We start from the raw sequence: 12,890 nt of genomic DNA, 5'->3' as shown, positions 1-12,890 counted from the left end.
TGTGTCCACGGGTGTCGGTGACTCTCCACACAGAGGTTAAGAAACAGGTCGACCATTTATTCATAACAAACTTATTTTATTGCATAAAACACGTACTGATCAATTGCAATGCCCGTTTCAAATCTGAGAACAGATTCAATAAACTGTTATTTCTAAATAAGTTACATTGGAAAAATATAAGGAATATTTAACTTTGGTGAAAAATCTTCACATAAATTAACTTAATTTAAAAATAGATAGAAAATAGGCCTATTTATATTTTACAAATATAGTCTCTGTCTACAATATATTAAACTTTTACATCTGTCAACATTCCTAGCCCAAATTCCAGCACAAATACCCAGGTCAACATTTAAAATGGGAATTTGCTGTGTAAACATGTCACGGTGGAAGCGCCACCAGCAGTGGTAGGGTGGAATTGCAGCGTGACACATTTACATTGCCTTTCCGATTGGAACTGTGGATGTGGGACATAAACATGTGCAAGAGCAGGCGGCCCTGGGCAGCGAAATCCCTCAGCTCTGGTCCGGTTATATTAACCATCACAGTGTAGTGCAAATTGGAGCCACTAGGTGGCAATGGGGAGTGAGTCTCGAAAGCTCTGCTTCTGTTTACACCCACTTATTTTGTCGCCTTATTTTGCTCAGGTCTGCCTGCCTGTGACCTCCACGATAAATCTCTGTGTCAACTGTCACAAAGGTAGTGCATATTCTGGCCACTAGGTGGTGCACTGAGGTAATTCTCAATTCTCCACCCCCAGATAACTCCAGATATCTCCACATAAATAGAACAAAATGCATTTTCATCAATAACTTTGTAAAAAATCCTGACTATAAATTACAGCGTTTTTCAAAAAAGACCACGATCAGGTTGGCAAGCCCACGTTTGCAAGTCACGAAACTGGAAGTGCGAAGAAATAAAGTGTAAATAAATTCTCCTAACTTCCTGTCGCTTTTGCCGGAATAAATATGAGGGTTGGTCCAGAGTGTCAGGAAATTACTGTGAACAGTGTCGAGGGAGCTTTACTCTGTATCTAACCCCGTGCTGTACCTGTCCTTGGTGTGTTTGATGGGGACAGTGTCGAGGGAGCTTTACTCCGCATCTAACCCCGTGCTGTACCTGTCCTGGAAGTGTTTGATGGGGACAGTGTCGAGGGAGCTTTACTCCGCATCTAACCCCGTGCTGTACCTGTCCTGGGAGTGTTTGGTGGGGACAGTGTAGAGGGAGCTTTACTCTGTATCTAACCCCATGCTGTACCTGTCCTGGAAGTGTTTGATGGGGACAGTGTAGAGGGAGCTTTACTCTGTATCTAACCCCGTGCTGTACCTGTCCTGGGAGTGTTTGATGGGGACAGTGTCGAGGGAGTTTACTCTGGGAACATTTGATGTGAAATGGACTAAAAGGCAGCAGGAAAAACATTTAGAGAAAATAGATAATGAGGCCTCTGCCTCTCTGACTGAAGTGAGCGAGATTCCCAAGGCAAAGGCATCAGGCGGGAAAGTAATACGTGAGGAGTTTGAAATCCCGTTCAGTCCTGTCAATCCAAAATCTGTACTCCCGGATTACGATGTAACCCCTGACCTTCCTCTCAAAGTTGGTGCGGCCGTACGTAGTCGAATCCAGAGGGTCCTTGACTTCGGGCCGTGGGTAACCCATGGCAACCGTTAGGGAGCCGACATTGGAGACGAGGCCCTCCACCTGTCTCCTGGTGAAGGTCAGCTCCTCCTGGAGCTGCCCGGGCGCCCCCTGCAGGCCCAGGGCCTGTAGGTCATCCAGCACCAGCTGCAGGAACTCGAGGTAGAGGCTGTAGGCCTGGTAGTTGGCAGCCAGGCGCTGCTGGTGAGTTTGGCGACGCCAGATCAGGTAGGGGATGGAGGCCTGGGGCAGATACTCCAACTGTACTTCCGGTAGGGAGAAGTCTGGGTCCGAGAAGGGGCTTCCCATCTTCTCCAGCTGCGAGGAAGAGAAAGCATTGCAGGTCAGCTGCTAAAATTCAGTTAAGCCCTCTCCTCAGGCCAGACGGGAAGTAGGGTGCACGGCATAACTTGCAGAAACGTTCCCTCGCCAGACAAACCCTCAGGCATCAGCCCTGAAACCTCTCTGATCTCCCTCCAATGCAAGCGCACCCTGTTCCTACAGTAAGGAGACCGGAACTGTACATTGATCCAAGTGGAGTCCACCCAGTACCCTGTTCAGATGTAGTAATACTTCCTTACTTTTATACTCCATCCCACCCCCCAGCCACAGCAACACCCAGATCCCTCTGTACCGCAGCAACACCCAGATCCATCTGTACCACAGCGACACCCAGATCCCTCTGTACCACAGCGACACCCAGAACCCTCTGTACCGCAGTGACACCCAGATCCCTCTGTACCACAGCAACACCCAGATCCCTCTGTACCACAGCGACACCCAGATCCATCTGTACCACAGCGACACCCAGATCCCTCTGTACCACAGCGACACCCAGATCCCTCTGTACCACAGCAACACCCAGATCCCTCTGTACCACAGCAACACCCAGATCCATCTGTACCACAGCGACACCCAGATCCCTCTGTACCACAGCGACACCCAGAACCCTCTGTACCGCAGTGACACCCAGATCCCTCTGTACCACAGCAACACCCAGATCCCTCTGTACCACAGCAACACCCAGATCCATCTGTACCACAGCGACACCCAGATCCCTCTGTACCACAGCGACACCCAGAACCCTCTGTACCGCAGTGACACCCAGATCCCTCTGTACCACAGCAACACCCAGATCCCTCTGTACCACAGCAACACCCAGATCCCTCTGTACCACAGCAACACCCAGATCCCTCTGTACCACAGCGACACCCAGATCCCTCTGTACCACAGCGACACCCAGAACCCTCTGTACCACAGCAACACCCAGATCCCTCTGTACCGCAGCAACACCCAGATCCCTCAGTACCGCAGCAACACCCAGATCCCTCTGTACCACAGCAACACCCAGATCCCTCTGTACCACAGCAACACCCAGATCCCTCTGTACCACAGCAACACCCAGATCCCTCTGTATCACAGCGACACCGAGATCCCTCTGTACCACAGCGACACCCAGATCCCTCTGTACCACAGCAACACCCAGATCCCTCTGTACCACAGCAACACCCAGATCCCTCTGTACCACAGCAACACCCAGATCCCTCTGTACCACAGCGACACCCAGATCCCTCTGTATCGCAGCAACACCCAAATCCCTCTGTACCACAGCGACACCCAGATCCCTCTGTCCCACAGCGACACCCAGATCCCTCTGTATCGCAGCAACACCCAAATCCCTCTGTACCACAGCAACACCCAGATCCCTCTGTACCACAGCAACACCCAGATCCTTCAGAACCGCAGCGACACCCAGATCCCTCTGTACCACAGCAACACCCAGATCCCTCTGTACCGCAGCAACACCCAGATCCCTCTGTACCACAGTGACACCCAGATCCCTCTGTACCACAGCGACACCCAGATCCCTCTGTGCCAGGCTGTTTACCTGCCCCCCGCCCTGCCTCACCACTGGGAAATCTAGAATATTGGGGTGGGGGGAGACAGGATAAGGAGTCGGTTAATTTGGAAATTGCTGAGGGAAATTTCTTCACTCAGAGGCTCGTGAATCTTTGGAATTCCCTCCCCAAAGGGGTGCGGGTGCTGCACCCTGGAGTCGGTTCAAGACCGGGGTCACTCGATAGGACTTTTGGTGTCACAGGGAACGGCGGATACAGGGGGTGGGGGAGAGCAGAGTTGAGGCAGGAGGTCGATGATGATAGTACAGGACGGTGGAGGAGGGGGCCGGATTTGATGGCCCGAGTGGCCTGCTCCTGCTCCTGATCTTTGCGTTCATGGAATGTGGCTGACTTCCAGAAAGCATCCAGCGCCCATCCCTAATTGCCCCCGAGATTGCAATTGTGTGACCAGCAAGGCCCCAGGCTCCGCTCCAGCAAGGCCCCAGGCTCCGCTCCAGCAAGGCCCCAGGCTCCGCTCCAGCAAGGCCCCAGGCTCCGCTCCAGCAAGGCCCCAGGCTCCGCTCCAGCAAGGCCCCAGGCTCCGCTCCAGCAGGCATCCAGGCGGCAGCATCCCTGCCCCTGTCAGAACGTAACTCTTTCCTTTCCACTCCCGTACCCACTCAGCAGCTGGCGCCTCAGCGCTGAGGCCTTGAGCTGCCGAGGGACAGCCCCCGACCCCCGCTCTTCACGCCCACCCCCCAACCCCTTTCCCACACGTGCCCCCGGCCATTACAACAATGAGTACTCACGTAGGTGCTAAGCAGGGCGGAGGATTTCTGTTGCAGCAGGAGAGACAGGTCGTGCGTCTGTTTGATTAAGGTGGACAGAGCTAAGGAGGCCCCCTCGCTCCGTGTCAGGGAACACGCCAGCAGCAGGAACGCGATCACTGTGGGTTGGGGTGAATGACAGAGGTTTCAGTCTCGACTTCACATTCTTACCCTCATCTCCAAGGCCCTACATGGACCTCGACGCCGATTTCCCTGTCTCTGTAACCTCCTACAACTCTCCCTATCTCTGTAACCTCCTACAACCTTCCCTATCTCTGTAACCTCCTACAACCTTCCCTATCTCTATAACCTCCTACAACCCTCCCTATCTCTGTAACCTCCTACAACCTTCCCTATCTCTGTAACCTCCTACAACCTTCCCTATCTCTATAACCTCCTACAACCCTCCCTATCTCTGTAACCTCCTACAACCTTCCCTATCTCTATAACCTCCTACAACCATCCCTATCTCTGTAACCTCCTACAACCCTCCCTATCTCCATAACCTCCGACAACCCTCCCTATCTCTGTAACCTCCTAAAACCTTCCCTATCTCTGTAACCTCCGACAACCCTCCCTATCTCTGTAACCTCCTACAACTCTCCCTATCTCTGTAACCTCCGACAACCCTCCCTATCTCTATAACCTCCAACAACCCTCCCTATCTCTGTAACCTCCTACAACCCTCCCTATATCCGTAACCTCCGACAACCCTCCCTATCTCTATAACCTCCTACAACCTTCCCTATCTCTATAACCTCCTACAACCTTCCCTATCTCTATAACCTCCTACAACCCTCCCTATCTCTGTAACCTCCTACAACCTTCCCTATCTCTATAACCTCCTACAACCCTCCCTATCTCTGTAACCTCCTACAACCTTCCCTATCTCTATAACCTCCTACAACCTTCCCTATCTCTATAACCTCCTACAACCTTCCCTATCTCTATAACCTCCTACAACCTTCCCTATCTCTATAACCTCCTACAACCTTCCCTATCTCTATAACCTCCTACAACCTTCCCTATCTCTATAACCTCCTACAACCCTCCCTATCTCTATAACCTCCTACAACCTTCCCTATCTCTATAACCTCCTACAACCTTCCCTATCTCTATAACCTCCTACAACCCTCCCTATCTCTGTAACCTCCTACAACCTTCCCTATCTCTATAACCTCCTACAACCCTCCCTATCTCTATAACCTCCTACAACCTTCCCTATCTCTATAACCTCCTACAACCCTCCCTATCTCTATAACCTCCTACAACCTTCCCTATCTCTATAACCTCCTACAACCTTCCCTATCTCTATAACCTCCTACAACCCTCCCTATCTCTATAACCGCCTACAACCCTCCCTATCTCTGTAACCTCCTACAACCCTCCCTATCTCCGTAACCTCCGACAACCCTCCCTATCTCCGTAACCTCCGACAACCCTCCCTATCTCCGTAACCTCCGACAACCTTCCCTATCTCCGTAACCTCCGACAACCCTCCCTATCTCTGTAACCTCCTACAACCCTCCCTATCTCCGTAACCTCCGACAACCCTCCCTATCTCTGTAACCTCCTATAACCCTCCCTATCTCTGTAACCTCCTACAACCTTCCCTATCTCTATAACCTCCAACAACCCTCCCTATCTCTGTAACCTCCTACAACCCTCCCTATCTCCGTAACCTCCGACAACCCTCCCTATCTCCGTAACCTCCGACAACCCTCCTTATCTCTGTAACCTCCTACAACCCTCCCTATCTCTGTAACCTCCTACAACCCTCCCTATCTCTGTAACCTCCTACAACCCTCCCTATCTCTGTAACCTCCTACAACCCTCCCAATCTCTGTAACCTCCTACAACCCTCCCTATCTCTGTAACCTCCTACAACCCTCCCTATCTCTGTAACCTCCTACAACTCTCCCTATCTGTATAACCTCCTCCAACCCTCCCTATCTCTGTAACCTCCGTCAACCCTCCCTATCTATGTAACCTCCTACAACCCTCCCTATCTCCGTAACCTCCTACAACTCTCCCTATCTCTGTAACCTCCTACAACCTTCCCTATCTCTGCAACCTCCTACAGCTCTCCCTATCTCTGTAACCTCCGACAACGCTCCCTGTCTCTGTAACCTCCTACCACCCTCCCTATCTCTGTAACATGCTATATCTCTCCCTATCTCTGTAACCTCCTACAACTCTCCCTTTCTCTGTAACCTCCGACAACCCTACCTATCTTTGTAACCTCAGACAACCCTCCCTATCTCCGTAACCTCCTACCACCCTCCCTATCTCTGTAATCCTATACATCTCTCCCTATCTCTGTAACCTCCTACAACCTTCCCTATCTCTGTAACCTCCTACAGCTCTCCCTATCTCTGTAACCTCCGACAACCCTCCCTATCTCTATAACCTCCTACAACCCTCCCCATCTCTGGAACCTCCTACAACCCTCCCCATCTCTGGAACCTCCTACAATTCTCCGTAACCTCCGACAACCCTCCCTATCTCTGTAACCTCCTACCACCCTCCCTATCTCTGTAACCTCCTACAACCCTCCCTATCTCTGTAACCTCCGACAACCCTCCCTATCTCTGTAACCTCCTACAACCCTCCCTATCTCTGTAACCTCCGACAACCCTCCCTATCTCTGTAACCTCCGACAACCCTCCCTATCTCTGTAACCTCCGACAACCCTCCCTATCTCTGTAACCTCCGATAACCCTCCCTATCTCTGTAACCTCCTACAACCTTCCCTATCTCTGTAACCTCCGACAACCCTCCCTATCTCTGTAACCTCCGACAACCCTCCCTATCTCTGTAACCTCCTACAACCCTCCCTATCTCTGTAACCTCCGACAACCCTCCCTATCTCTGTAACCTCCTACAACCCTCCCCATCTCTGTATCCTCCTACAACTCTCCCTATCTCTGTAACCTCCTACAACTCTCCCTATCTCTGTAACCTCCTACAACCCTCCCTATCTCTGTAACCTCCTACAACTCTCCCTATCTCCGTAACCTCCGACAACCCTCCCTATCTCTGTAACCTCCTACAACCCTCCCTATCTCTGTAACCTCCGACAACCCTCCCTATCTCCATAACCTCCGACAACCCTCCCTATCTCTGTAACCTCCTACAACCCTCCCTATCTCCGTAACCTCCGACAACCCTCCCTATCTCTGTAACCTCCGACAACCCTCCCTATCTCTGTAACCTCCGACAACCCTCCCTATCTCTGTAACCTCCTACAACCTTCCCTATCTCTGTAACCTCCTACAACCTTCCCTATCTATGTAACCTCCTACAGCTCTCCCTATCTCTGTAACCTCCGACAACCCTCCCTATCTCTGTAACCTCCTACAACCTTCCCTATCTCTGTAACCTCCTACAACCTTCCCTATCTCTGTAACCTCCTCCAACCCTCCCTATCTCTGTAACCTCCGACAACCCTCCCTATCTCTGTAACCTCCTACAACCTTCCCTATCTCCGTAACCTCCTACAACCTTCCCTATCTCTGTAACCTCCTACAACCTTCCCTATCTCTGTAACCTCCTACAACCCTCCCTATCTCTGTAACCGCCTACAACCTTCCCTATCTATGTAACCTCCTACAGCTCTCCCTATCTCTGTAATCTCCGACAACCCTCCCTATCTCTGTAACCTCCTACAACCTTCCCTATCTATGTAACCTCCTACAGCTCTCCCTATCTCTGTAACCTCCGACAACCCTCCCTATCTCTGCAACCTCGTACAACCCTCCCTATCTCTGTAACCTCCGACAACCCTCCCTATCTCTGTAACCTCCGACAACCCTCCCTATCTCTGTAACCTCCTACAACCTTCCCTATCTATGTAACCTCCTACAGCTCTCCCTATCTCTGTAACCTCCGACAACCCTCCCTATCTCTGCAACCTCCTACAACCCTCCCTATCTCTGTAACCTCCTCCAACCCTCCCTATCTCTGTAACCTCCGACAACCCTCCCTATCTCTGTAACCTCCTACAACCTTCCCTATCTATGTAACCTCCTACAGCTCTCCCTATCTCTGTAACCTCCGACAACCCTCCCTATCTCTGCAACCTCCTACAACCCTCCCTATCTCTGTAACCTCCTACAACCTTCCCTATCTATGTAACCTCCTACAACCCTCCCTATCTCTGTAACCTCCTACAACCTTCCCTATCTATGTAACCTCCTACAGCTCTCCCAATCTCTGTAACCTCCTACAACCCTCCCTATCTCTGTAACCTCCGACAACCCTCCCTATCTCTGTAACCTCCTACAACCTTCCCTATCTATGTAACCTCCTACAGCTCTCCCTATCTCTGTAACCTCCGACAACCCTCCCTATCTCTGTAACCTCCTACAACCTTCCCTATCTATGTAACCTCCTACAGCTCTCCCTATCCCTGTAACCTCCGACAACCCTCCCTATCTCTGTAACCTCCGACAACCCTCCCTATCTCTGTAACCTCCTGCAACTATCCCTATCTCTGAAACCTCCGACAACTCTCCCTATCTCTTTAACCTCCTACAACTCTCCCTATCTCCGTAACCTCTTCTTGCCCCTACAATCCTCCTGATCTATATATTGCACTGAGAAATTCACTGTTGGAGCGTCAGCACTAAGGGAACATCACACTGTGGGAAGGTCAGTACTGAGGGAGCGCCGCACTGTCGGAGGGTCAGGGCTGAGGGAGCACCGCACTGTTGGAGGGTCAGTGCTGAGGGAGTGCCGCACTGTCGGAGGGTCAGTACTGAGGGAGCGCAGCACTGTCGGAGGGTCAGTGCTGAGGGAGCGCCGCACTGTCGGAGGGTCAGTACTGAGGGAGCGCCGCACTGTCGGAGGGTCAGTGCTGAGGGAGCGCCGCACTGTCGGAGGGTCAGTACTGAGGGAGCGCCGCACTGTCGGAGGGTCAGTGCTGAGGGAGCGCCGCACTGTCGGAGGGTCAGTGCTGAGGGAGCGCCGCACTGTCGGAGGGTCAGTACTGAGGGAGTGCCGCACTGTCGGACGGTCAGTACTGAGGGAGCGCCGCACTGTCGGAGGGCCAGTGCTGAGGGAGCGCCGCACTGTCGGAGGGTCAGTGCTGAGGGAATGCCGCACTGTCGTATGGTCAGTGCTGAGGGAGCGCTGCACTGTCGGAGGGTCAGTGCTGAGGGAGTGCCGCACTGTCGGAGGCTCAGTGCTGAGGGAGCGCCGCACTGTCGGAGGGTCAGTACTGAGGGAGTGCCGCACTGTCGGACGGTCAGTACTGAGGGAGTGCCGCACTGTCGGAGAGTCAGGGCTGAGGGAGCACCGCACTGTCGGAGGGTCAGGGCTGAGGGAGCACCGCACTGTCGGAGGGTCAGGGCTGAGGGAGCACCGCACTGTTGGAGGGTCAGGACTGAGGGAGCACCGCACTGTCAGAGGGTCAGTGCTGAGGGAGTGCCACACTGTCGGAGGGTCAGTACTGAGGGAGTGCCGCACTGTCGGAGGCTCAGTACTGAGGGAGCGCCGCACTGTAGGAGGGTCAGTACTGAGGGAGCGCCGCACTGTCAGAGGGTCAGTACTGAGGGAGTGCCGCACTGTCGGAGGGTCAGTACTGAGGGAGCGCTGCACTGTCAGAGGGTCAGTACTGAGGGAGTGCCGCACTGTCAGAGGGTCAGTACTGAGGGAGCGCCGCACTGTCGGAGGGTCAGGACTGAGGGAGCGCCGCACTGTCAGAGGGTCAGTACTGAGGGAGCGCCGCACTGTTGGAGGGTCACTACTGAGGGAGCGCCGCACTGTCGGAGGGTCAGTGCTGAGAGAGCGCCGCACTGTCAGAGGGTCAGTACTGAGGGAGCGCCGCACTGTCTGAGGGTCAGTACTGAGGGAGCGCCGCACTGTCGGAGGGTCAGGACTGAGGGAGCACCGCACTGTCGGAGGGTCAGGGCTGAGGGAGCACCGCACTGTTGGAGGGTCAGTGCTGAGGGAGTGCCGCACTGTCGGAGGGTCAGGGCTGAGGGAGCACCGCATTGTCGGAGGGTCAGTGCTGAGGGAGTGCCGCACTGTCGGAGGGTCAGTACTGAGGGAGCGCTGCACTGTCGGAGGGTCAGTGCTGAGGGAGCGCCGCACTGTCGGAGGGTCAGTGCTGAGGGAGCGCCGCACTGTCGGAGGGTCAGTACTGAGGGAGCATCGCACTGTCGGAGGGTCAGTGCTGAGGGAGCGCCGCACTGTCGGAGGGTCAGTGCTGAGGGAGCGACGCACTGTCGGAGGGTCAGTGCTGAGGGAGTGCCGCACTGTCGGAGGGTCAGTACTGAGGGAGCATCGCACTGTCGGAGGGTCAGTACTGAGGGAGCGCCGCACTGTCGGAGGGTCAGTGCTGAGGGAGCACCGCACTGTCAGAGGGCCAGTACTGAGGGAGTGCCGCACTGTCAGAGGGTCAGTACTGAGGGAGCACCGCACTGTCGGAGGGTCAGTACTGAGGGAGTGCCGCACTGTCGGAGGGTCAGTACTGAGGGAGTGCCGCACTGTCGGAGGGTCAGTACTGAGGGAGTGCCGCACTGTCAGATGGTCAGTACTGAGGGAGCGCTGCACTGTCAGATGGTCAGTACTGAGGGAGCGCCGCACTGTCAGAGGGTCAGTACTGAGGGAGTGCCACACTGTCAGAGGGTGAGTACTGAGGGAGCGCCGCACTGTCAGAGGGTCAGTACTGAGGGAGCGCTGCACTGTCAGATGGTCAGTACTGAGGGAGCGCCGCACTGTCGGAGGGTCAGTACTGAGGGAGTGCCGCACTGTCGGAGGGTCAGGGCTGAGGGAGCACCGCACTGTTGGAGGGTCAGTGCTGAGGGAGTGCCGCACTGTCTGAGGGTCAGTACTGAGGGAGCGCCGCACTGTCAGAGGGTCAGTACTGAGGGAGCGCTGCACTGTCAGAGGGTCAGTACTGAGGGAGTGCCGCACTGTCGGAGGGTCAGGGCTGAGGGAGCACCGCACTGTTGGAGGGTCAGTGCTGAGGGAGTGCCGCACTGTCTGAGGGTCAGTGCTGAGGGAGTGCTGCACTGTCAGAGGGTCAGTACTGAAACATGCCGGGGTGACGCGAGCGCGGTCTTGTGATCGCTTCCGCCGGCGCTCTCGCCCTTTGTCCCTTTTTGCTTGTCCTGTGATTCCCTTGGCGTCTTCCTCACCCTGCCACCCTCCTAACCCCCCCTCGTCCCCTGTTCAGCTCTGCCCCTCTTGCTGCTCCTGAACCGATCTTGGAACAGACTGGTGAATCACCTCCACACACTGTGGAAGGTTTCCTCTGATCCCCCAGGTGGGGCTTTCTGCTTTGCCCAGTTTGAGAGACTGCTCGGTCGGACAGCCAGCCGAGCAGGGGTCTCCAGCAGGCAACCAGGGAGGCAAAGGCTCGGGCATACGCCCCTCTTGTTTCATCCCTCCTAAAGCCTTTCCATCCTTTCTTTCTGTCTCTTCTCTTCCTTTCTTTCTCTTCTCACTTCTTCTCATCTCGCCTGTGTTTTTCTTGTTCCTTCCTTTCTTTTTCTCCTTCATTTCTTTCTCCCTTTCTTTCCTTAAATCTTCCGCAGGGCCACCTTTTCATCATTTCTGTCCTTCTTGCTGATGTATGTCTCTTCCTTCATTCTCCCCTTCCCTCCCTTCATTCTCCCCTTCCCGCCCTTCATTCTCCTTTCCCGCCCTCCATTCTCCCCTTCCCTCCCTCCCTTCTCCCCTTCCTTTCCTTCCTCCAAATCCCTCCTTCTCCCTCCCTTCTTACTTCTGGCGCTATCCATCCACTCCTCATTCCCACCTTCCGTCCCTCCGCATCCGTCCTCCCTTTATCGCTCTCTCCTTCCCGCTCTCCCTCTCTCCACCGACACACACAGAGTGGAAGACGAGAGATGGAATGAGAGAGGAAAGGAGGGAGTGAGAGAGAGAGAGAGAGACTGGGGAGAGGGAGAGAGAGAGACTGGGGAGAGAGAGAGAGAGACTGGGGAGGGAGAGAGAGAGACTGGGGAGGGAGAGAGAGAGAGACTGGGGAGGTAGAGAGAGAGACTGGAGAGGGAGGGAGACTGGGGAGAGAGAGAGAGAGACTGGGGAGGGGGAGAGAGAGAGACTGGAGAGGGAGGGAGAGAGAGAGAGACTGGGGAAAGAGAGAGAGAGACTGGGGAGGGAGAGAGACTGGGGGGAGAGAGAGAGACTAGGGAGAGAGAGAGGGAGAGAGACTGGGGAGGGAGAGAGAGAGACTGGGGAGAGAGAGAGAGACTGGGGAGGGAGAGAGAGAGACTGGGGAGAGAGAGAGACTGGGGAGAGTGAGAGAGGGAGAGACTGGGGAGGGAGAGAGAGAGACTGGGGGGAGAGAGAGAGACGGGAGAGAGAGAGAGAGAGAGACTGGGGGGAGAGAGAGAGAGAGAGAGACTAGGGAGAGATCGAGGGAGAGAGACTGGGGAGGGAGAGAGAGAGAAACTGGGGAGGGAGAGAGAGAGAGACTGGGGAGAGAGAGAGAGACTGGGGTGAGAGAGAGAGACTGGGGTGAGAGAGAGGGGCTGAGAGATTCTCTTACCTGTCAGGTGCTGCATAGTAAATTCTCTGGTGTCTCTCCTCCTTGCTGAGGATTGAACTGTGACTCTGAACT

At 54.3% G+C, this 12,890-nt stretch overlaps 1 protein-coding gene across 1 annotated transcript; it reads right to left on the bottom strand.

Annotated features, from left to right (window-relative positions):
• Positions 1-252: 252 nt before the first annotated feature.
• Positions 253-11,809, bottom strand: LOC140396648 (cardiotrophin-2-like). The gene is made up of 3 exons (XM_072485443.1): positions 11,677-11,809; positions 4,283-4,419; positions 253-1,953 (listed from the first exon to the last, which is right to left on the bottom strand). The coding sequence occupies exons 1-3, from the start codon at positions 11,807-11,809 to the stop codon at positions 1,489-1,491; spliced, it is 735 nt and encodes a 244-aa protein (XP_072341544.1). The 3' UTR covers positions 253-1,488.
• Positions 11,810-12,890: the final 1,081 nt, after the last annotated feature.

The sequence above is a fragment of the Scyliorhinus torazame genome, chromosome 19 (assembly GCF_047496885.1).
Source record: "Scyliorhinus torazame isolate Kashiwa2021f chromosome 19, sScyTor2.1, whole genome shotgun sequence".
Classification (NCBI taxonomy): Eukaryota; Metazoa; Chordata; class Chondrichthyes; order Carcharhiniformes; family Scyliorhinidae; genus Scyliorhinus; species Scyliorhinus torazame.
Note: the sequence above shows the minus strand (reverse complement) of the source record. Positions and strands in the feature narration are given on the sequence as shown.

Excerpts from the sequence above, each read along its gene's own strand:
- LOC140396648 (XM_072485443.1), bottom strand. The coding sequence starts at position 11,809 with ATGAAGGAGAAAAAGAAAGGAAGGAACAAGAAAAACACAGGCGAGATG. Across the intron at positions 4,420-11,676 it reads AGGGATGAAACAAGAGGGGC|TGATCGCGTTCCTGCTGCTG; the intron begins GTATGCCCGAGC and ends CCCAACCCACAG. Across the intron at positions 1,954-4,282 it reads CCGCCCTGCTTAGCACCTAC|CTGGAGAAGATGGGAAGCCC; the intron begins GTGAGTACTCAT and ends TCTTCCTCGCAG.